General features: G+C 37.1%; 1 protein-coding gene across 1 annotated transcript in view; it reads left to right on the top strand.

Annotated features, from left to right (window-relative positions):
* GRID2 (glutamate ionotropic receptor delta type subunit 2) overlaps positions 1 to 26140 on the top strand; it is a 1404204-nt gene that overhangs the window by 1184914 nt on the left and 193150 nt on the right. The window contains exon 13 of the mRNA XM_035004503.1: positions 13422 to 13617. Within this exon, the coding sequence (XP_034860394.1) occupies positions 13422 to 13617 (196 nt within the window). The remainder of the gene's footprint in view (positions 1 to 13421; positions 13618 to 26140) is intronic.

Raw genomic sequence — 26140 nt, 5'->3', positions numbered from 1 at the left:
AAGAAGAAGAAGAAGAAGAAGAAGAAGAAGAAGAAGAAGAAGAAGAAGAAGAAGAAGAAGAAGAAAACAAACAAACAAAAAACCCAAAAAACACTGGCTGTCAGGAAGCCTTATCCGAATGTAAATATAAATAAGGACTTGGGTGAATAATTCACTGTTTTCTCACCTTAGCTTGATTAACCATCACTACGGTCAATCTGCTACTGACAGTGACCCGCACTAACCCTGGGTCAGGACATCTGCTTGTCAGGCAAGTTTTCTCTTTTGGCTCCTCTTCAATTTGCCCTCTCCTAGCACAGCTCAAATGCTACTTCCTCTGTGTAGCCTTCCCCATGGTGTTCATAACTAGATTCAGGGTCTCTTTTTTTTAAACCACATTGCATCTACCTGGCTTACACCCTGAATTACCTAGTGCTGGGGCAGTATTCTGCTTGTTTTACCTTCTCAATTAAAATGTATATTTTTGAGGGTGGCTTTATCACCTTTTCATCAGCACGGCACCTTATGTAGTAGCTTACCGAGTACATAGTTGGTTACAGGTAAATATTCAGTAAATAATGAACCAGAAAGGGGTTTCTTAGAATCTGGCCTGAGACTGTGGAACCTCACTACTTGTTTATATACCTCATAACAAATCCGGAAGAAATCTGAAAGCCATTTTTGTGAGCCGTTATTCCAGAATAAGAGAAGGAGCCCCCAGCTGGTATGCCTTTGAGGTTTTCTTAGTGTCTCACCCACTTCAGGCTTCCAGTGGAAGGCTACCTGATGGCTGTCAGCAGGGAATTGCACACTCTATTAGGAACAGCCAAAATCAAGGTCGCTGAAGTGAGCTGGGCCTGATTCATACCACTTCTGTGTTTCAGTTTAGTACAGAATTGTATAGGCTTAGCCTCACAGTACACAGACACCACAGACGGAGGAAGACATCTCCTTCCTCTATGTTGTTCGGTGTTGAAATGGCTTCCTTGACAAAGCACTTAAGTACTACAGTGATGGATGTTTTATAAACATATAGCCATCTTGACATTATAGGCCATGATTTTCTCTCTTTTTGAAAAAAATAAAAACTCTCAGAGTTTTTCAAAGCCACCCTTCAGTGAGCATTTAATTAAAACTTGTCTCCCACTTTATTTGTGACTCCCAGGAACAGGGCTATATTAGCATTGCTATAGACTCTTATTTACACTGAGCTCACCGAGATGAAAACCTCTTCAAACTAGTAAGTGCCCACAACCCCTAACATGATCTTCTTGACAAGCAATTATCCTAAGCAAGTCAAGTCCTCCGCTCTTTCTTTCTCCCCAGCCTTCATCATCTCAACCTAGAAACCTATTAAGAAATTGAAAATATACATTCCTGTCTCCTCTTCATTTTTCGTTTTCCTTCCTTACCTGAAATCAGCTGAATCAATAAATTCTGTCTACCACCAGTATGTGGATATGATAAAAGCCCTATACTCAGGAGTACTTGGTTGAGTCATTTCAGCAGAGCTAGTTGGAGTATGGGGCATGTGTTTGTGAAACTAATGTAGGAAGAGTATGTGATAGAAATAGTGACAATGGGATCGGCAGGCAGGGCTGTTGGGCAGAACAATTCTGAAGGAGGCTGGAGACCTAGTTCAAGGGTTCAAGCCTTGTTCTTGCTACTAAAGAATAAGGCAAGTTTTTAAACCACTTTTTACCTTAGCTTCCTGTCTTTAAAAATGTGATCCATTCCTCCTCTCACTGCACGAATATTTGTTCCACAGTTTGGATTAAGTTATTTTCAACATACCCTTCAACTGTACAATTCTCTATCAACTACACAAAGGAGGTATCTTATTAAACAAAGTCTGAGATAACAGATAACAATATATTCACATATTATTTTTATAGAAGAAATCCTAGAGTATAAGGCAGAACTGAAAGGAAACTTTTTGTTTACCATATCTTCTTTTTTTCTTGCTTTCTGTTTCCTTTGTCTCACCTTTCTTTCCCTGTCCTCTCCATCACACCAGTAATCTTGATGGGCTGACCTCCACCCTCTGCTAAGTGTCTCTGACCCCATTAGTTCTCTGATCCTCTTAGTTGCTCTGCAAGCTCCTGTCATCTAAAGATAGTCAATTTATTTTTAATGACTTTCTCCTCCACTCCTACATACACACACACACATACACACACACACACATTCACTACACACATCCCTACAACAGCCCCTATTTCTCAAACCCTGATCTTTTAACCTAGGGACAAAGTTTAAAAATCGCCAGATGCCCCAGATCATGGCAAGTCATTGAGAAGACAAAGAACAGATCTGTGGGTAGCTTCCTGGGCTGCTTTTTCAGATGAAGATTGCCATTTTCTCAGAGCAGTGCTGCAGAATCCTCAGGATTGCAGCTGAATGGGGCAGGGATTGGGGGTGGGGGTGGGGACATCTTTCCAAAACATTTTGGGCATTTATAATCTGAATGGCTATTAATAAGACCTGACTATAGACATCAGGACATGCATTTTATGCATACTTTTAGTCGAAATTTCTCAAAAAAGAAATATACCTAATTGGGAATAGAGCGTAATTTCTCTGAATGATTAAAAAAAAAAAACAAAAAACCTCTTTTGGAGAGATCCACAGACCTACTGCACTGGAAAGAAGGAAAATATACTTTGTATTTGTTATATTTGTATATTTGTAATATTAAGTTATCAGTAGAAACCTGGTCTCCTGCTCTGTGTTATGAAGAGCCAGGATCTTTGTTTTTAGATAGATTCATTACAGTCTTCCCTGAACAATGACCTTCCACATTACTTTGACAGTAGTGTTCTACTGGGTCTTCAAATAGGCTATTAAATTTGCCCTACTGTTATTCTCGGTCACTTCTTTCTCTTCAGTTATTTCTTTCCGCTACGAATAATTTGATAATGTGATTAAAGTTTTTGAGCTCCTTCAAAGAACTTACAGGGAAAAAAACTACAAATTACTATTGACTCCTCATTTGAACCTACATCGGATTTTATTTGGGTCATTTTTTGTGTGTAGTAGTAGTATGTATTATTGTATCACAGCTTGTTAGCAGGCTATATGTGAGGTTATGATCAATGGTTCAATGTCAGCCTTGGAGCGCATATTGAATAAAGTTTTTCCCATAAGTCAGCACTGGCCCTGATTCTAATGAACATTTTCGGTGCTGATTTGAAGTATAGAATGGGGAGTAAGCTTATTAAACATGCAGATTACTTTATATTGAGTAGGGGTCATTATTGACTAGAACCACACTGCAAGAATTCATAAAGACCTTGGCAAATTAAACAAGATGATTATAAGTGAGATGAAGCTTAATAGGGACAAATATGTAATAATTCACTCAGAGATAGAAAAAAACACACTGTGTGTCTGTGTGTCTGTTGGTGTGTGTGTGTATCCATGATAATTTAAAACTAGAGGTAAAGATAGTTTCAGAATGAATCATCTGTCAATTACAAATTTGAAATTAAATGTTGGTGTTTATGAAAGAAAATGGCCAAAGTCACCTAGCAGTGTAAAAGTTGTCAGGGCTTTTTAAGCACCATCATGACCTATATATAAGGTCCATAAATTATGCAAAAATTACCATAGAAAAGGAAAAGATGCCTTAGCTAATAACAATGTAAAAAAATATATATGAGTAATAGATCCTATGGGTAAGAACTACAGGAATTTAGTGTTTAACTCAACAAGGAAAAGGCTAAAGGATGAAAACAAAAAAGAAGTGTTTTATTATATAAAGAGATATTGTACTGGAAGTGACCAGTAGCTATTGCCCATTTTCACTGAGAAGAAAATGAGAGGCTTATGTAAAATATGCAAGTTGTAGGTTACGCATGAATGAGAACTTCCTGGCGTTAAGTTTTCTAAGTCAGTAAAGTGCCTAAGGAAGGAGAATAAAGTCCATTTTGGAGACTGGCTTTTATACCTTAAGATGGATCATCGAATTACGTGATACCTCCAGGAACTCTTCCAAACAATCTGATGTTATGATTTTATTTGGGTTATTTCTTAACACTCTTTAGAAATTTGTTGATCCTCAGGGAAATTCATGAGAATTAGTCAGGGCTTTCCTATATTTTCAATGATGTAAGAACATAAAAATCTACTATTCTATTGAAGTCTATTGAATTATTTGAGGATATCATCTTAACATAAATTTTACAATCACCTGATAGTCAAATGCTGACATTATGAAATGCTGACCATACAAATTTAGGATAATTCCATATTTGTTCATAGTGTCCTGGGGTAAATAAATATTGCATCTTTTTCATGGTATCTCAGGAAGAAACTGCACATACTTTCTGCCTTACACAGATAATTGCAGGGTAATTGAATTCACAGACTACCGGGGCCTTTTGTAATGGAGTTTTGCTTAAATAGTATACATCAATATCTACATATATCATGAAAAGCTACTTTAGTTAACTAATAAACTATTTAAGATAGAGAGCAGGGTCATAAATGACAATTCTGTCAGCAGGTAGAAAAATATAGTGTCTTTCACATATATCAGGATTCAGGATTAATGATGTGGCAAAATTAGTTCCTAGCTTAAATGTAGGTCAACAAGTCAGAGAAGCCACCCAGATTTTCCATATTTTCTCGCATCTGTATAGCATTGTCATTTTGGAGAGAATTTAAGGATCATTTTTATTAATCATGCCTAATAGCAATAAAAAAGACAGAGTGTTTCCATCTTCCTTTGTGGTCTCTAAAATGACCTATCATATCCACAAACCAAATCAACTTTTAAATGTGCACGGGAATGCAAGTCTCTCCAAGTGCAGGAGGATATTCCCTTAAGTAGTTCATGATATCCATCTTTATCATCTATTTTATATGAATTTTCAATATTACCTGTGACCATCTTATCTATAGTGCATGGCAGATGGGGATGCCCCTGACTACTCTGTGAGGGAGAACGTGCAGGAAATACTTCCAAATCTCTCAGGAAAGCCTTGAGAGTCATCTTGGTGTCTAGTGATCTATCATGCAGGGACACCCATTCAGAAGGGAGAAGTGTCCTCTTCATGAGTACTACTACACTTATTCTAGACCAAGCACACTTGAAACATCAGCCATAGAAACATTTTTCTAGATGTCTCCTCAGGCAAGGAAAACAAAAGCAAAATTAAACCGATGGGACTATACCAAAAGAAAAAGCTTTCTCGAGCAAAGGAAACCATCAACAAAACAAAAAGACAACCTACAGAATGGGAGAAGATACTTGCAAAGGATCTATCCGATAAGGGGTTAATAGCCAAAAAATATAAAAAAACTTACACAACTCAACACCTAAGTAAATAAATAAATAAGTAGTTCTTAAATGTAAAGATCAAATAAATATTCTAAAGAAGTTCACAGGACAACGACCTGAAGCTGTCTTTTATCTAATTTACTCTGTTGAGGCCCATAAGGGCAGGTTTGAGGGCAGGTGAGGTATGTAGGACAGGAGTGTGGAGGGGACAGAACAGAGAGACGGGAAAAGACTGCACCATTCAGGCCTTATTCGAGTGTTCCACAAGGAGCCACCCTTATCCTCTGACCCTCCTCTGTAAATCCTCACCCCTCTTTGGTCCTCATGCAGCCCCTCTTATGAAGCACCCTCTCCATCCAGGGAGCCTCCTTTGGGAAACTCTCCTTGGGTCCACAAGTAAAAAATCCTAGCCCTCTGCCTTCCCTGGTATTATTCAAATTTGTCTCTGCGATCTTGAGAAGGAAGAAACTCTGGCACTTTGAGGGGAAGGAAGACAAAATCACTTTACTGCTCCAACAAAGATTGCTGTGGCTGAGTTCTTCCTGAATTACCCTGCCCCACAAATTATACTTTTAGGCTATACAATCTAATCTTTAATGAGAAAACCATATTTCTTCCACTAACATGACTTTGATCTTAATCTTTTTTTTAAAAAAAGGGAAGTTAACATTACTTGGCTAAAGAACATTAAACTCTTCCCTGAGCCTCTTTTCAGTAAGTAGTGGCACCCCTCATGCACTTAAAGTAGCTCTCACTGAGTCTTCAGTAGGGACTGAGCCATCAGCAATCCAAATTGTCTTCTGACATGAAGAGTCTTGCTTGCCCCATCCTTGACCCTTGATCCCCTTATATTTCATCAGATTTTCTGTATAAACCTGTGTCTGAGAGGGTTTGGAAAACTTCATTGAGGAGAAGGAGCTACTAAAATGCAGAATGTGGTTTCTCAGAGGACAAGTGGCCCTTGGCTGGGCTGCAAATAAGAAGATGGGAAGCCTTTCTGTGGTGCTTCGTCCATTCTTTTTTAAGTAGAGCATACACATTCTCCTTCCTCTTTATGTAAAAACTTAACCCTGGAGAGAAAAAAATTAATTTGGTTTTTGGTAATAATCCTCAGTATTACCAAAGGTGACTATTCTCTCCTTGTTCTAGTGCCTATCTCTTCCTTAGCTACTGAAATCATGAGTTCTTTTATATTTTTTAATCATTTCAGTTAGCAGAGTTAGTTGAGCAATTTTCTTCACCATTTCAGCTTGCTTCTGAAATATTAATCAGAAATCACTCATCAAACGAACCACTACTTACTAGCTCCATTTCCACAATGCTTAGATAAGTATCCCTTTCAGGAACAGACATTCCACTTTGTACCAGGCCCTATGTTTACCAGAACTATGGACTATAACTTTAGCTTTTTCACATACTTTATTTCAGTTCTGTCTGTTTGCGTTTTCTTTTTATTTGCCTTGCCTCCGAATTTTTTATTTTACATGCATGGCAAAATGTCTTATTAAGCAATTCACTGGTGGTTTGATAAAACTTTTGCAGCGGATTTTGTTACAGGAGAAATTTCCAAAGCTCCCTTAAAAATTAGTTGTTGTTGTTTTTAACTACAAAATACTGCTGGCCATGATTAGTCACCCACAGAATGGCTGGTAATATATAATAAAAATCCCATTTTTATGCAATGCCTGTTGATTGGGAATGCTGGCTTTCCAAGATAAAAGCATGTTTCTAGTAAAAAAGAGTAGCCAAAATACATGAACCTCATTGACTGCTATTTTCCAGACCCTGGGCTAGGTTCTGAGTTTCAAAGATGAATTTAAAGAAAAGTTATGGGAATCAGCAACATGTATGCTAATGAGTTAAACAAAGAAGCAAAATTTCATAACAAAATGCTAAAATGTGAACATATTCTAAGTGTTAGAAGAGCACTAAAGAGGCAGCTGAGTTTGACCTTGACCTTGAAGGGAAAGAATTCACCAGGTAGACAGGAGACATTTTGTGCAGAGCAAATGCCTACCAAGCAAAGAATGATGAAATGGTCTGTTTGTCCTATAATGGGAGTATGAATGAGGCAAAAGTTTGTTTCTGAGAATGGAAAAAAATTTTAGGCAAATTTTTGCAGGCTATGGAATGCTATGGAGTTGGAGATTTTTTCTAAGGGCAATGAGGTATATAGGAAGTATTTAAATAAGACAGGGATAGGATCAGACTTATATATCAGAAAGAACACTTTAGCCATGGTGTGGAGGATGGATTAGAGGGGGGTGAGAATAGAGATAGGGAAAAGGTTTAGAAATAATTCTCTAGGGGCACGTGGATGGCTCAGTCGGTTAAGTGTCTGACTCTTGATTTCCTCTCGGATCATGACTTCAAGGTCCTGGGATTGAGCCCCTCATCGGACTCCAGGCTTAGCATGGAATCTGTCTGGGATTCTCTCTGTCCTTCTCCCTCTGCCTCTGCCCCTCCTCCTGCTTGTACTCTCTGTGTCTCTCTAAAATAAATAAATAAAATCTTTTAAAAAAGAAAGATTCTCTAGATAGGAAAAATGAGAGTATTAGCAATGAGAGGACAAAGGTAGTGACAGATTTGTAAGATTCAGGAAGTAAAATGTACAGAAGTTGATGAGATTAGATGGGGTAGGGGACCTCAAGAGAAAGCCCATGAGTGAGGAATCTGAAATGAATTTCATTGATGGGAAGAATAAGGAGAAAGTAATTCTAAAAATTATAACAGAGCATAATAGGAATAATAATAATAATGAGTGGTAATAGTAATAAATCATAATAAAATTAATAATTGCAACTACCAATAATGGAGCACTTACAGAGTGTTAAGTAATAACGTTAAGTGTCTTGTATCAGTATCTACTTCAAACTTCCGCATACCTTATTACAAAATTATGATTTTCCCTATTTAATATGGAAATGAATTGCAATTTAGAGAAAATGAAGTAACTTGTCCAAGGATTGAAACTCAAATCTTTGCACCTTCAAAGCCCAGGTTTGTAGAAACCAAGAGGTTGCCCAGTGCTGGCTGTTGGCTGTACCTCTCAGGGGCAGGCCTGCCTTACCTGACCACCTACCTCAGTCCACTTTTCAATTCTTACTTCTTCTTCTTAGGTCTCAATGACACTAAATATCAGTCTAGTGGACCTTTATTTGGCATATTAGTTGTTCTTTTAAGTTTTAAATTTCGGAATATTATTTATTTATTTATTTATTTATTTATTTATTTTTTGCTGGAAAACTTGTCTCTGAACTCACCAAGCTCTCAGCTACAACCACTGAACAGCAGTGGGCACCAGGCAGGCCTTTAATTTGGTTACTGATGGGCTCTTAGAGCTATAACAATATCTTCTCCTTTGGTAGATGCTGAAATCAGCATCCAGAGGAAGAAACTGTGGGAGAAAAGAGCCTGAACTGAGTTGGAAGACATTTTCAATACATCCCCACTTGTTTGTCTCTCTTCCACTGTCTGCCCCTTTGCCGGAAGCATCTAGCACCTATCCTATCAACCACGTTCCATTTTCTTCACCCTGAAGAAAAATCCCTTCTGATGTGATAACTTAAGTTGACGTGTTCCATTCCATTAAAAATGGGACTAGACTTACAAGTCCCCATCTAGAGCTGGCAGCTGTTTGTTGGTGAGCATTCCACAAAACCAAGCTCAAATGTTTAAACTGAAGAAAGAAATGAAGATGGAAAAGAAAGATTTATGTGGGTAATTTTAAAGTGTAGATGGGTAAGATCTATTCTCATGTTAAAGGAAAATATGTGAACATATGAGAGAAAAATAAGTAGCAACACATTCAAAGTTATGACCACGCAGTATCATAGGTTTATAAAATCTTGTCCTTGGAAAGGGAATGAAACTTTAATTCTTCCCCAGTTCATGAATCTCTTCTTCATCAATATAAAGAGGTCATCCTGTCACATGCCAGAAATCCATTAGAAATTATTAAATAGGGCATCATTAGGAGATGGATCATTGTAATAAAAATCTCCATATAAAACAATAGAGGGGCGCCTCGGTGGTGCAGTCGGTTGAGCATCGGACTCTTGGTTTCGGCTCAGGTCATGATCTCAGGGTCGTGAGATCAAGCCCCGAGTCAGGCTCCACACTCAGCAGGGAGTCTGCTTGATGATTCTCTCCCTCTTCCTCTGCCCCTCCCGCTCATGCTCTCTCCCTCTCCCCCACTCTCACTAAAATAAATAAATCTTTTTTAAAAAATTAAAATGAAATAAAAATAAAGCAATGGATAAGCTGGTTGAATGCTGACGTGACAGGTCCTCTTGTACTCACCCTTAGACACTCTCATTCTCTCCATTTATAGATGAGGAAATCCAGGTTAACAGGGTTTAACATCACACCGCTCACAAATAATCTATCTGCTCGACTTTGAAATCCAACTTACCTGATGTCAAAGCTACTGCTATCACAAATATCTACTATCAGAGTATCACATGTATCGAAATTAATTTTCTATGCTTGACGGGTCTTAAGTGTTTATTTTTCTCATGCAAAGAGTTTGCAATCAGCCTAGATCCACCCAGATTCCTGAAACTGACTTCACAGAAGTGCCCTAAATTACAGTTTCTAAGTACATGTAAAGTTCATGCAAATAAGTGAATATCACTTACCTATCAGCTCTCAGTATTCTTTAGTACCCATGTGTTGCTATCAGTATAGAACACCAGGAGAAACAAAAGTAGAATTTTGAGATGATGGGAAGTAGCACATCATTTGCTTTCTTTTATTATTCACCACTCACAGCTATAAACCATCATTTTTTGTTTGTTTGTTTGTTTGTTTGTTTAACTCTGTGCACATGAGTGGGGGTGTGGGGTTGGGAGAGGAGGATTCAGGTATAACAGAACTGCAGAGTGATCATTTGCTGAGTTTTATGTGGGTAAATGTGAATTGTGTGAGATTAAGTGGAGAAACGGAATATATTAGTATGAATACATTCCAAGTTAAGTCTTTTCTAGAATGCTCTAAATGTTCCCATTTCCTCTGTGGCCTGGGTATGCATTGCTAATTGTTAAAAAAGAGATGACAACATTTGCCATGGTAAATCAATTTACATATTAGGTACTTATTAATTATTTTAGAATTATTTTGCTTTTAAAACAATGATTTGACAAAACAAAAAACAATGACTTGGCATATCTAAATAATACTCAGATGTTGAACTTCAGATACAATTTTTTTGAGGATTACCACTGTAGAATAATTTGCTAGATTTCTTTTAAGGGTCCATACCATACCATTTCTGCTGATACGACTCTAAAATCTTACTAGCATGAAAGTAACAAAATGACCACATAAAATGGTCACTCTTTCTGTGTTGGGTTGCTAAAACAGCCTTCACTTTCTATAATAAGCTATTTATGCTCACTTCGTTTTGCTTCATTTTATTTTTGTCGCCTCTGGTGCTATCTCAGTGTACTATAATGGAATGATGCTGAATCAGACAAGCTGTAATTTTTATTGCAAGCATATCTCAAGGCAAATTTATGAACTGAACTTGATATCAGAAATGAAGCTAGAGGGAACATACCTTTGTTCTAAGTTTACAAAATGCTCTGCTATATTCTAAATTTGAAGTATGTTGAAAATAAAATGCTTTTTTTTCTGACATCAGGAATTTCACATAGGCAATATATTAAGAAATTCCTTTAAAATTTTTATTGTGTACAAATCAGTTTCACCAACAAAACTGTTTGTATTACAATTCTGTATTCAAGTTGTAAAGCTGATATTGAAGGTGATGTTATGCCACAGAAACCTGATTAAATTAATGATCCTAACATTTGATTTCAATTTTCTTTTCATGAAAAGCTAAGAGGGAGTATTAATTTATTTAATGGTATTTTACTGGTATGATTATTTGGGCAAACAAATTATATATTTAGGTATGGGCATACAAAAATTTTACCCCTAGATTATGATCTCACCATCACCAAATTGAAAGTTTCTGAGAGTTAAATAGAGATTGATGGCTGAACCTTCTAAGCAGCAAGTGGCCAATCCTATCCTGGGAGGGTCTCTGATGAACTGTGACATGGTCTTCTCCAGCCATGAAACCTTCCAGTTCTAGAAGGTGCAAGCTCCATACAACTACCTAGCATAGGTCCTTGTATCTATAGGTATTGAATGAATTGCTATTTGCCATTGCTATTATAACCTGTATTGACAATGTTTCATTTCTTTTTCCTGTGTTACCACTTTAGAGCATCCTCCACTAAACAGTAGGAAATATGTTAAAATGTTAATGTTTTGAATAGTTTCACTCCTACTACTGGAAACAGCAGTCAGTGAGAAGTAAATGGCCTTTGGAAACAAAAGTCTTACTGCTATACTGTTAACAAGATAATTATGGGATGTCCCAGGAGCAGATGCCCTGTTATTCTCCTATGAGGTTTCACCCTAGCTACGTGCAGCTCGCTTTTATTCCTGCTTTTGCCCTCAATTTTTCTTCATACTGTCACTTTATCTTTTTACAAGTGGCAGAATTAGTTTAATAGTTGTAGAATATTCCAGCAAATTTTTCCTTGGAAATAGTCATTTTTAAATGCATCATTTTATGCAGAAGTATAGAACAAAGAGGAATTATCATATTAGTGTCCATTGAATAACTGACACATGTCAACAACCTAAAACTCAATAAAATGTAGATTAAATTTTGCTGAAAGTTACCATTAGAAATTGGTATGAATACTTGTCTAGCAAACACAGCCCATAATTTATTGTTTGCAATAGAGTTTTGCACATGATGGAAACCGGTGACGGGCAAGAGTATTCCCAATACCCTTGCCCAATGCTAGTGTTGTTTGCAAAGGCCCCCAGGAAATCATTAGCAAACTCCATCTAGAAACAGACCAAAAGGTCAGAGGTATACATAACATGAGATTCATGACCCAAGGTTGTGGAGGGCTGTGAATATTCTTGTTCAAAATATGGTATGGTGTTTCAAAGCATCTGCTGCCATTCTTAGAGGTTAGTGAGCTTGAATAAGCCAGCGTCTAATTTTGAACAATATGCCAAAGACGCATATTTGTTCTTAAACCTCAGTCATTAGAGTTGAACCCCTACACAAACTCAAATGAGTTTCAGTAGAAGCAGTAATTGGTTCTCCAAGTTAGAAAGTATAGAGTGGCTCAGAAACCTAAATGTAAGGAAATTGACCACCAGGTACTATCTATAACTCAAAGATCGATGTGAAAATCCTGACCATATTCTGAATTATATTCAGCTTTCCAGAGGCATGAATTTTATTCTATTTGAATACAAATAGAAGTCTCTCTCTCTCTCTCTCTCTCTTTCACACCCCCCCACACACACATGCATATGCACGCACACAAAGTTAAATCAAATATAGCAATATAGAAATAAGAGGCAGCATCTTGCAGTAAAAACATAATAAAATAAAATACTATAGCCTTTGAAGCCAGTCAGATCTACATTTGAATCTTATCTCATCCCTCACTGACTGTACCATACTGAGCAAATGCCTTATACTCTCAATCTGAGTTTTCTCATCTATAAAATGGGTGAAATACTTCTGAGAAATGGGACATTGCTGTGGGAATAATGTATGTCAGTTGCTGGTTGTATGTAGTAGCCACTTGTTAAGTAGTGACTCTCATAAATACTAATTTTTAAGTATACACTTGACCTCAAAGCATGTTGTTTATGCAAAATGTAATTATTTTTTAAAATATTTAATCATTGCCACCTAAAAGAATATAGGCTTAAGGCTTATAACATATAGCATTTTTTGAACTAAATTATTATTTGATTATCCAGCAATATAACTTAATTTGTTTTTGTTTTGATGGGATTGCTAGATTTAGTTTTGTTTTTGGTTTTTTCACAGTAAAGGTTCACCAAAAAAAGCATTGCCTTGCCACTAGAAATTTTCATTTTTCTTCCAGGAATGAAGAAATGAATTTTGTCTTCTGATGATTAATGCGTCATACACCTAAAAACAATTTTCCTTATATATTACATTTTAATATTAAGAAACCACAAAATAAGAAAAGCAATTTGACATCTATATTTACATATATTATTCTCTCTGCTTCCTATAACTTTATTTCCAGTTGAAAATATTCAGTACTCTTTCTTGTGTCTCTCTTCTCTCCTAATAATGAAGATCTCTCCAGGACCTTTCCAAGCAAACAGACATCCCTTACGGCACAGTACTGGATTCTGCAGTATATGAACATGTCCGCATGAAGGGAATGAATCCTTTTGAAAGGGACAGCATGTATTCCCAAATGTGGCGGATGATCAACAGAAGCAATGGATCAGAGAATAACGTTCTGGAATCCCAAGCAGGCATTCAAAAGGTACTGGTCATTGTTCTACTACAGTAGTCTAGTCTGCTATTTTGTCTCCCATATTGGAATTGCTACATTAAGATTGGTTTATTTCTTTTTTAAAATTTTAACTTTGACATAGAGTTTGCAATTAAATTATACCTCCTATTGATTTAAAGAAGATTTTGAGTTGGCAGAGTGCTTAAGCAGAGGGAATTCAAAGCCTTCTGTGCTGTGTCTAATGGATCTGTCTCCAGTGGAATTCCAAAGCTAGAAAACATAAGCTAGTATTTTGTTCAGAATGGGTTAGGGGCTTATGCACATGAAGACTGAAAAGGTTTTTACAAATCCCATTCCGAATATCATTAGGGTTATCCAATTCTTTCAAATGGCTTGGGGGTATTTTCTATACTGCATTTGTTTTTAGATGAAAACCTTATCTTTACTTATGATTATGTGGTGGGTAAAAGTTAATCTTGTCACCAAATAAGGTTCCTGCAAATGTCTATTTCTATTCCAAAAGTGAAAATCTTTATTTCTATCTTATTTTAAATAACCATCATTTAGAAGTTATTTTATCAGGGGGGAAAAAAAGGCTTACGAAGCAGTCCTTCGTGTAAAACATGAAGCTAGTTTTTATTCTGGGCTGTGGTTTATAAACACGTATGCAGAAGTAATTCTTTCTTCCTCAAGCCCCATCAATCTGCATGAGAGAACTGAATGACTTTTGTTTAAAATTATCCCAGTGGCTAGCACAGTGAAAATCACAATGATTGACATTAAATAAATAATTGTGGGATGAATGAATGAATGAATGTCAATTATAGCAACAAAGGTGGTATACACTTTTTCTCTGTAACCTTCCACAGCAGAATAATTTGGACCCCGTGTTGAGTTCCTTGTTCAAAAGGCAAACTTATTAATACTATGTTGGAGAATGTTTTTTTTTTTTTAAAGATTTTATTTATTTATTTGACAGAGAGAGAGAGAGAGCGAGAGCAGGAACACAAGCAGGGGGAGTGGGAGGGGGAGACGCAGGCTTGCCACCGAGCAGGGAGCCCGATGTGGGACTCGATCCCAGGACCCTGGGATCATGACCTGAGCCGAAGGCAGACACTTAACGACTGAGCCACCCAGGCGCCCGGAGAATGTTTTGATGGCTATAAAAAATATTCTGACACAGGTTCTAGCCTTTTCATATGATGTCCTTTATCTGCTGCTGCTATTATGATTCCCTAGAGTCTGCCTGGTTGACATCATTATTTTAAAAACTGATGGTGCTGATATAAACCTCTTTCTAAGTCCTAATGATGCGTTAGGATGTGAATTCCTTGAAATGTTCACAATGGCCTCTAACTCCTTCACCCTTATTACATTAACCCCAGTTTCCCAGGACCCAAGTTTTGATCCTAAAGTCCACTGGCTTCTAGAAGTTCTACAATTACTGGGAGGATGGGGATAAGAGTGGGCGAGTGAGTGGACCTATATGTTATCTGGAGGAGATGGGAGGGTAGACACTTCAGGCTTTACTAGGTATTCAGAGGATGTGAATGAACTTAAGCCCCAGAATAAGAATAAGTTATTTGGGGGTATTCCTTCATATTGTTAATTGTTAAGAAGAATTCTGTTTTCTCGGGGATGAATATATTCATAGTTTGTATTTCTATTCCATTTTAGAAGTCAAAGCTCTCCACACTTTACAACCTCTTTCTATACCATATCATTCCAGAGAAAATTCACTTTTTTTCTCCAAGCAGACATACAGATTCTCATAAAATATTTTCAAAGATACATATTCACTCACTCATCATCTAATTATTCATTTTTTCATACAATATTTGCTAAGTGCCAATTATGTACCAGGCACCTGATCAAGAAACTATAGATAAGTCCACCACAGAGAATTGATCACTGGATCTGTGAAGTATAGAGTCTGGTGAGAAAAGAAAACTAAAATATGTGATCAAATAAAATGACTTAAATCATGGTAAGTGCTATGGAAAAAGAAAAATTGGTGCTCTTATAGAAATTAAAGAGAACATCTACTTTCAGAACAGTGATCAAGTATGGTTCCCTGAGGAGATAAAATATTAATGATGACCTGCCTGATCAGGAGCTGTTCATGTAGAAGAGAAGGTGACAGGGCATCCAAACCAAGCATAGCCTCAGCAGAAGCCTGAAGGTACATTCAAGAAACCAGTTGAAAATCAACATGAACTGGAACATGTCCAATGAGAGAACGTGGAAGGAGGTTAGTAGGCAGGGGATAGATCATGAAGGACCTTGTTGCCCTTAGTTAAGAATCTGGATTCTATTTAAATGGCAAAAAATGCTACTAAAATAAGGGAATGTTGTGATTCATTATTACCTTTCAAGAAGGTCACTATAGCTGATATAGAGGGGTTGGGTAAGAGTATGCAGAATATATATATATAATATATATATATATTTCGTGAGATATAATATACCTCAGTCTAAGTTAAGGAGAAAGAGTAGGAGAGGGAGAAGGGGGATATAATATATCTCACAAAATAGTGAGACCCTAAGAGACTCTTGTGAATTTCAGAGGTAGCCAGTCAAGTTGACACATGTAGATAAGGTCTTGCTTCATTCTTCTGTTCTTACACACACACACACACACACACACACACACACACACACACAGCCCAAATACCTTGCATTCTTTGTGGTAATGCAAACCGGGTATACTTCCTGTATCCTAGCATTTCCAAAATAAAAAATAAATCATAAGGGTATGGAATATCAAATGTCACGTAGAAGTGACATTTGACATTTTAATAGTCATGTATGTGTTAAGATTTACATATATATCTTCCAAGGTCTTCAGTATTGCTTAAGAAAACCTTCTTTTCAAAGCATGTACATATAGTTTCCTACATTTTCTATTTCTTTTCTTTTTTACCTTTATGCCTTTTAACCATATTGAATTTAATTTGACATTTGTGGATATGTAAAAAGAAATTATAAATACCCACCCTGAGAATATTTCAGTCTGAGATTCTATGACATAAAAGTGTTTTAAACTAGGCTATTGATAAGTTTGCATCGTGTGCTAAGAAATTTAGTTATTTCTTCTGCAGTTTTTGCCGTTTCTTTTTCTTTAAATATGTAGCCATTCCATCATCTTTCGACTTGGGTTAGTGTTTCTAATACTGTTATTAAATGTCATACATTTAAAAAAAAGTTTATTATGAAGAACAGAAAGAACCCTCTTCCTAGGAGGTTGGGGGCAGTTTGGGAAGTAGCTGGTTTTCTCTCCTGGTTCTTCCAGTTCTTAGGTGTACAACTTTGGGCAAGTCACTTGCCTTCTCTAAGACTCACTCTACTCTTCTGTAAGATGGTCACAGTGTGGGAATTAAAAGCCTGCAAAAGGCATTTCAATGTGGGTTTGAATACAGTTCCTTTTTTAAACTAAAATGTGTAAATGTAACTAGTTACTTAAAATCTGTGGGCCCCAGGATTATCATCATGTCGATAAGAATTACTACTTCACATGTTTTTTGTCATTATTAAAATATATATATATATATTTATGTATATATAGTATATATACAATATACTATATATACATATTGTATGTACATATATATGTACATATTGTATATATATTGTATACATGTATTGTATACATATTGTATATACACATATATATGTACATATATAGAGAGAGTATATGTACATATATATGTGTGTGTGTATATATATATATACAGAAGCATCAATAAATAGTATGATTAGAGCCATAAGTTCATAAAATGATCCTTAAGATTACCTGAAAGAATGTAAAGATGAGCAATTTGTAACTACAAATCTTTATTATTTCGTATCTTCTAAGGTTAAGTTAAAATTGCAACATAACTAAAAGGATAATTAATAAAAGAAGTAGAGAACAATTTCTATTCCCCTGATAGTCTACTGATCAAGAGGGCTTATGAGTTTAAAACTGAAAATCATGTCATCTAGTATTATACCATATTTATTTAGTTTTCTGATTTACTAGAGGGGCAGTGAAGAATGTTCTTATGAATTCATAATGGAAAATATCAAAGTGAAATTTGCTTGTTGTACATATTCTTTCAAGCAAAATCAGAGACAGCTGAAAGTTGATTAGACAAAAAAAAATAGGTAATAATAATGTGATGTATTTTAGTTCGGTTTGCAAGCCTTGGCCAGCTTCTCTTAAAACACAAAACCAACCAACCAAAAACCAATAACCTTCTCACCTGCTAAAGCTCACTGGGAGTCTATAAAATTGAAAACTATAACACATGAAATGTGGTTGTGGATTCTTGCTTTAGCTACTAGTCTTGCACATCTCACACAGCAGCTTCCTCCTCTCTGTCGTTGGCTTCTAATTTGTTCAGGCAGAAAAGACTTCAGAGGTCTTCTAGGTCAATTTTTCACAAAAGGCCAAACATCTTCTACAGTGTTTTTGACAAGAGTTCATATATAGTAACTGTCTTCCAGGAAAGCCTGCATCACTGTGCAAACAATCCTTGCAATCTAATTATAACTTTAAATAGATACCATTAATGTCTCAGGTTGTGTTTGTTCTTAATTGTGCTACTAGTCTCATTAAGTTTCTCTTACTTGGAGGTAGAGTTTTATCCCTTCTAACATCATTCTGCTCGTACCAAAGAAAGCTGTATAAATGAGGATTAAGTAAATGAGTTCTGATATGCTATTCTTGGGAGACATTCACCTGTATCAGACTAGCCTAATTAAACTAGAACAAATTTGATTCTGTCTTCCTTTTCCTAGGACTTTTTGCATAAGTAGGAAAAAATGTATATGAAAAACATAACTGAAATTTTTAGTGCATTCATTCGACAATCATTTATTGAGCACCTCCTATGTATCAGCCAGTATTTTGGTCGCTGGAGCGAACGTAAATGAAAGCAAAATGCCTTCACAGAGTTCACATTCTTATGGAGGAGGCAGACAATAAACAAAGTAAATAAAATATGTTGTATTTCAATAGTGATAAGTGTTAAGGAGAAAGAGTAGGAGAGGGAGAAGGGGGATGGTCTGCCTTGTTAGATCAGATGGCTAGAGAAGGCTTAAGAAAATGACGTTGGAATAAAGACGTGAAGCAGTTTGGAGAGAGAGAAAGAGTTGTATATCTGGGTGACATGTTTTCAGACAGAGGGTCAGCCAATGCAAAGGCCCTGAGGTGGGAGCATGCCTGGATTTTCTAAGACTGTGAAGGAGGCTAGTGTAACTCAGAAATAAGGCATAATATCAGAAGTATAACAAAGTCAGAGAAGTAGAGGGCCAGGCGGCAGGGGAGAAGGCACATCATATAGGGCCTTGTTACTTACAGCATAATTCTGTGAACTAGCAACAGCAGCATCTCTTAGGAGCTTGTTAGAAATGCAGACTCTTGGGCCCCACGTAAGCCCTTCTCAATGTAAACCTCAGTCTAAGAAGATTCCCAGGTGACTCCTATGCATGCTAACGTCTGAAAATGCTAATACAGAGCTGTTAAAACATGCTAAGTGGGCTTTTACTCTGTGGGAGATATGAAACTTAGGAAGGTTTTGAACAGAAAAGTAACATGATATAACTCATATTTTGGCAAATCACAGGTAAAGATCTGACTAGGAATGAAGGATCTGTGCGTAGCACTGAAATGGAGGAGTCTCTGGTTATTTAGAGGGCAATATTTATTTCCTGATAACCTATTAAACACAGGTGGTGAAGAACAAATTATTCTAAAACCCCAGCAATGAAGACTGCTAGAAGAAAAGAAAATCAGGATTGGTAGGATTAAAATCCTAGCCAGAGGATCCCAACGGTAACTGCATAATACCTCAGACTACAGAGTTCAAAGAGGGTATAAAAATCTGATGGATACTATGGCAACAAGGAAGTGAGGAATGGTGTTGGCCGCAGTTTTCAATCAGAAAGAGAGCATCAGTTTGCAAAGCTAAGTAGGCCACACAAGTCCCAGAGCAGTATGGGGAAGGGAAACTGACAAGGTCCAGGTGTGGAGCAAAGCCACTGGGATCAGGCCCCAGCTCTAAGGCCAGCTGGAAAATTGGAGTATTGAAATGAAAACGAGACAAAAGATTGGTCATGTCAAGTGGGTCAATATCAAGGATTTTTGAGGACTGGCACAGAAAGACAAATTCTAGACCTTATGAAATGGTGAGGTAAGCCTACCCTCTTTATTGATCTATGGCTGAAAAAACTGGGTGGATTGAACCTATTGTTTTACTTATTCATTCAACGCATATTCAGTGAGCACCTATTTACCAGGCATTGTTCTGGGTATCGGGAATTAAACAGAACAAGGAAAGTCCTTGCCCAAATGGAGATTACTTTGTAGTGGAGAGAAAATAATGTAGACAAGTGCATAAACATGTGCTATGAAGGAAAATTTGAAAGGTAAGAATGAAAGAAAGCAGAGGAGGGAGAGGGATGTTGCCATCACATATAAAGTGGTCTCAGAAGGCATCTCTGAGAAAGCGACATTTGAGTAGAGACCTGAAAGAGGACAAGGTATGACCCATGAAGACAGTGAGGAGACAGGACAAGAAGTGGTCCAAGCAGAAGGAATATTACTGCAAAATTCCTGAAGCAGAAGGTAACTTGGCATGATAAAGAGAAATGTCAAGACCAATATGGCTGGAAAAGGGTTCATGGGGCGTGGGTAGGATATGCAGGGGAAAGGGATAGGAAATAAGATCACAGTGGAAGTTAGGCAGGATGGTGGCCTAAAAATGTTCAAGTGTGGGCCCCACTAAAGTTCCAATTGTATCTTTTTATTTTATTGAGATATAATCGACATATAACTATATTAGTTTCAGGCATACAACATAATGACTCTGTGTATATTGTAAAATGGTCACAATAAGTCTAGTTAACATCAGTCAAATTGTTACAGATTTTCTTTTTATGATGAGAACTTTTAAGATCTATTCTCTTAGCAACTGTTACATATGCAATACAGTATTATTAACTATGTCAGCATGCTGTACATTACATCCCCATGACTTATGTATTTTATAACTAGAAGTTTGTACTTTTTAACCCCTTTTACCCATTGTAACTTAATTGGGGAATGGAAAGCATTTGAATATCCTAAATTCGTTCAGGTGATTCTGATTCACAATAAAGGTTGAAAATCACTGATATAATACCTTGGAGCCATTTAAATGACTTTGACTTTTGAAAAATTCTGAGGTTGTGAGCAGGAGAGTGACATGAACTGACTTACTTTTCAAAGCTCCACTTACGGTGCTGTGTGGAAAATAGGAGAGGTCAAGGCTAGAAGCAAGAAGACTGAGGAGAATACTGTTATAATTCAAGTGAGACATGATGTTGGATGGACCAGAGTGCTTATGGTGGAAGTGGTGAGAAATGATTGAATTTGAATATATTTTGAAAGTAGCTCTGACAAAATTTTCTAAAAGGCTGAATGTGGGGTATGGAGAAGAGGAGTTAAAAATGAGTCCAATGTCTTTGGCCTAAGTTAGTTGGAAGAATGAAGTTGGCTTTTATTGGGGTTGAGAAAACTATGGGAAGAGCAGATTTGAGAAGCCAAATGAGAATTTGCCTTTGGCATGATAGTTAATATGAAATGTTTATTAATTATCCAAGAAAGATGCCAAGAAAGCTGCTTTCTATATATGAGTTGAGTGTTTAAGAGAAAGTTCTAGCTGGAGATTGGAGATTACTAACATAGAGTCTGTATTTAAAGTCCTAAGACTTGATGATATCACTAAGGATGTGTATCTATCTAGAGAAGAAAGCTATGGAAAGACTAATCCCTGGGACAATTTAGTATTTAGACGAGGGAGAGTTAAAAAGGGTATAACAGAGTCAGGGAAGGATCAGCCAGGGAAAAAGGGGTAAAACCAAGAGTGCTTGTTTAGAAGCCAAATGAAAAAGTGTTTCAAGAAGTTCAAATGATCAACTCTGTCAAATGATGCTCATGGGTCGAGTATGGTGAAGACTGAGAATTAATGATTTGTTTGGCAACCAGCAGTCACTGGTGACCTTGACAAAAGCAGATCTGGTGAGGGAAAGGAGACGGAATTAGAATTAGATTGGAGAGAAGAAAGAATGAGAAGAGAGGCAGTGGAGATTACAAGACTAGGTGCTTTTTATTTACTTTATTTTTTATTTTAATTTTTTTCTATTCAGGTATAATTAACATACAGTGTTTTGTTAGTTTCAGGTGTACAATATAATGATCTGACAACTTTATACATTATTCAGTGCCCATCACAACAAGTGTACTGTTAATCCCCTTTATCTATTTCACCTATCCCCTACCCATCTTTCCTCTGGCAACCACCCATTTGTTCTCTATATTTAAGAATCTTTTTGTTGTTGTTGTTTTTCTTTTTTTCTTTGTTCATTTGTTTTGTTAGACTGGGCACTTTTTAAAGATGCTTTGCTGAAAGGAAATGCTGCGTAATAGTGGGGAGGGTTCTAGAGTGGGATGTGGGATTTGGGAAAATTTTTTTATGAAAAAAGGTATATACAATGTCTGTATACTAATGGGATGATACAATTAAGAGGGGAAATTCATGGTGCAGGAGAGAGACAGGAGAACTGCTGGAGATCTGTCCTTGAGTAGGTGATAAGTAATGAGATCTAGTACACAAGTGGAGGGTTTGGATTTAGGAACACAGTCGATCCATAGTAAGAAGAGAGAAGGTAGAACATATGGACATACATGCAGATAGGTTGGAAGATATGGTAATGGGAGTACATGGAAAATCATTTTTGATTGGTTGTATTTACTCAGAGAAATAGGAACCAAGGTCATCACTAAGGAATAGGATAATGCTTCTGGAGATTAGAAGAGAGAGAAGATAGCAATGGTTGCTCTGGAGAATGGGAGGGACAGTAGACTAGTGAAATGTAATGGTATTCCTAGAAAAGACTAAAGGGTCTTTTGCAATAGTCATCATGACTATAAGTTGAAACTAATCAGCATGATTGTGGGCTTTTCTGTAGCCATCTTCAGCTGCCTAAGCATAAACATGGAGTCCACAGAGATGAGATTTCACCAGAATTAGTGTTTACCAGATAAGCATGGTAGAAAACAATGGGGTGAGGGAGTTGAGAGTATATGCAAAGAAACTATCATTATTATGAATCATGGAATCTCAGCTATGTAGGAGGAAAGTGCTGACCCAGAGGAGATTGAGGATACCAAGAGGATGACATGAACAGACTGTTGGTCTGGATGGGTCCAAAGAACTGTAGGAGTCCATGAACCAGGAGGACAGAATTGGAAATAATACAAAGTTGGTTCCAAGATGACACATTTGAAATTGAGATGATGAAGAGAGTGCTAGTATTGGAAATAATATGACATGGGAGTGGGTGGCTAAGGTAGGAGGAAAGATACAATCTTTGGAGAAGAAGAAGCCAAGTACTGGAAAAGGATGTCTATGTGAATAATCAAATCACCAAGAATAACCACAGAACTAGAATTTGAAAGAGTGACAGAGAGCCAAGTGGTAAAATCTTTGAGCAATGTTGGAGTGACACAGAGTCAGCAGATGCCTGCAGTAGGAATGAGTATAAGCTGATAGCATGAGCTTCAAAGCCAAGGATCTAGAAGTGGTTCAAGGGGCAAAAAGGATACCTACCCATGATCCAGCCCCAGTGATATGAATGTTGTAGAAGAGAAAATTAGCCACCATTTGAGAAGACCAAAAGCAATGTAGTATCTGCAGAAAAGAAGCAAGTTCTACTCAGCAAAGAAGGTTAAAGGAAATTTCAAAACAAAACAAAGAACAGATGGAGGATATAGGCAGGGCTTAGGACAGTCTCTTAAAACCCTTTGATTTAAGATTATTCCCATCAGGGGGCACCTGGGTGGCTTAGTTTGTTAAGCGTCCAACTCTTGATTTCAGCTCAGGTAATGATCTCATGGGTCATGAGAATGAAGCAAGCAGGAACGAAATTACATAAAAGAAAAAAGGCTGTGAGTAGAAAACTATTTTCAACTGTTACAGGTTTACATATAGTAATTCCTGGTCTTATGCACCTCAAACCTATGAACCACACTGGTCATATTCTCTTTTATGGTTGTTCCATTCCCCTTGCTCTTTGAGCTCTGTGGCATCATTTGGCATTGGGCAAGAATGCCAAAGTAGATGACCATTATGAGCAGAGTGAGGATAAGACCTAACTTGGGCTTCAGTGAGTGACTTGGTAATATCCTAAGTATATGACCTTAAAATCATGGTTAGGCTCCATTACAGAAATGAATAATCAGACTGAACACAACTTGGGGAAAATCAAAACAAAATACTAAACCACTTTGGGTCTTTGAAAATGCCTGGAGTCCTGGGCTGTCAGATCACTGGGCTTAGAAGTAACACTGCATTTGCTACATTTGCCCTTTTGCCAAATGATTTCAACAAACAGAATATGATTTACTTTAGGACTTCACCAGGCATCTGGGAGCTCAGATCCCATTGACATATTTTCTGCTCCCCCCAAAATCAAAGGTTTTAGGTCCATGTCATTTATCACATAGTGAAAGAAGAGAATCAGTGCAACAATTAAAAAAAACAAAACAAAAACAAAAACAAAAAAACCCATAGTGGCTCAGTCAGTTAAGAGTCCAACTCTTGGTTTCAGCTCAGGTCATAATCTCTGCTTCGGGATCAGTGCTCAGTGAGGACTATGCTTGGAATTTTCTCTCTCCCTCTCCCTCTGCCCCGCCCCCACTTTCTATCTAAATTAATAAATAAAATCTTTAAAAAAAATACACACACAAATGGAGATCATTCCTAGAAGCTTTGCCAATGTATTTTTAATGCCTGGGATTGAGTGTTTTTATTAATTTTTTTAAAAAGATTTCATTTACTTATTTATTTTAGAGAGAGAGAGAGAGAGAAGGAGCAGGAGCAGTGGGAAGAGCAGAGAAAGAGGGGAAGGGAGGGAGAAAGAATCTCAAGCAGACTCTGTGCTGGGCATGGAGGCCAGCTTGATTTCAATTCCACGACCCCGAGATCATAAACCGAGTTGAAACCAAGATTGGAGGCCCAACTGACTGAGCCACCCAGGCGCCCCTATTATTAACATTTTTTAAAACTTATTTTTGTTTATAATAATCCTCATGGATGTTTGAAATCAAAATTAGTCTTGATTAGATATTTTCTCAAAAGGGTAAAGGTGAAGTCCAAAGCTATATCCTTCTTAAACTATAAGCATTTTAACTTGAGTTAGAATAGGTCTTACAGCACACAAAGCAAACTGAAAACTGAAAAAATTTTTTCTAGATGCCCAGAAAAATATAGATATAGATATAGATTCTGTAAATTAAAGTGAAAACAATAAAGTGGTGTCTCGTCTAGTAAGTACTAAGCTGCCATTAACAGCATGTAATTTTAAAATTGCTTTTTTATATAGTGATTTAATCCATGATGAAAGCCAGACCTGCTCCAATTCTTCTTTTAATTAGCTACATTCAAGTCCAATTCATCTACTCATTCACTCATTTCTTTAATCAACAAACATTTATTCAGTGGCTGCTAAGTACCAGAAACTATGATAGGCACAGAAGATGCAGAAATGGATTAGTCTAGTGAAGGTGGGGCAGTAAAATGCAGTATAGTAGCTAATCTACAGAGGAATGTACAAGATGCCAAGAGAATGCGGAGAAAGGGAATTTATCATAGCCTGAGGGATGAGGTTAGTTCAGATCACAAAGACTTCCAAGAGGAAGTTATGTTAATCTTAGAGTGAGTAGGATTTAATTAAGTAAAAGAGAGATAGGAGTAAGTAGGATAAGGAGACAGCCTGAACAAAAGCATGGAGGTAAGAAGAACACAGTACATGCAGGAAATAAAAAGCAGTTACAGTTGGATACAAGGTGCTTATATTGGTCAAGTTTTTCTGGAGAAAATAACAATATATATATTTATATGTTACATTCATATATTTGTGTGTGTATATGTGTGGGCATACGTTTATATACAAAATAAGATTTATTATAAGAAATTGGCTCATGCAGTTATGGAGGCCGACAGGTCCCACCATCTGCTGTCTATAAACTGGACACCCAGGAAAGCTGATAATTTAAATTCCAATATGATTCTAAAGGCCTGAGAACTAGGAGCGCTATTGGTATAAATCCCAGTTTAAGGGAAGGAGCAGACTGATGTTCCAGCTCATCAGTCAGGCAAAGAGAAAGAACCTTCCTCTACCTTTCTGTTCTATTACAGCCCTCCCTAGGTTAGATAATGTCCACCTACCTTGGGGAGGGCAATCTGCTTTACTCAGTCTACTAATTCAAATGCTAATCTCGTCTAGAAACACACTCATGGGCACACCCAGCAATAATGTTTAACCAGGCATCCCTGATTAATGTTTAATCTGGGCATCCCACGACCTGGCCAAGCTGACACATAAGATTAACTATGGCAGTGCTATGGTATAGTGAAAGGGGGTAGGAGGTGCAGTTTGTGCGGGCGGATCAGAGACACCTGTTGGGGTGCATAGCATCTGAACCTGCCAATTGGATGTTAACTGAATAGTTTTAACTAAATGAGCA

The sequence above is a fragment of the Mirounga leonina genome, unplaced genomic scaffold (genome assembly GCF_011800145.1).
Source record: "Mirounga leonina isolate KUSES-001 unplaced genomic scaffold, KU_Mleo_1.0 Mir_129, whole genome shotgun sequence".
In the NCBI taxonomy this organism is placed as follows: Eukaryota; Metazoa; Chordata; class Mammalia; order Carnivora; family Phocidae; genus Mirounga; species Mirounga leonina.
The sequence above is the reverse complement of the archived record's forward strand: the minus strand, read 5'-3'. Positions and strand labels throughout refer to the sequence as shown.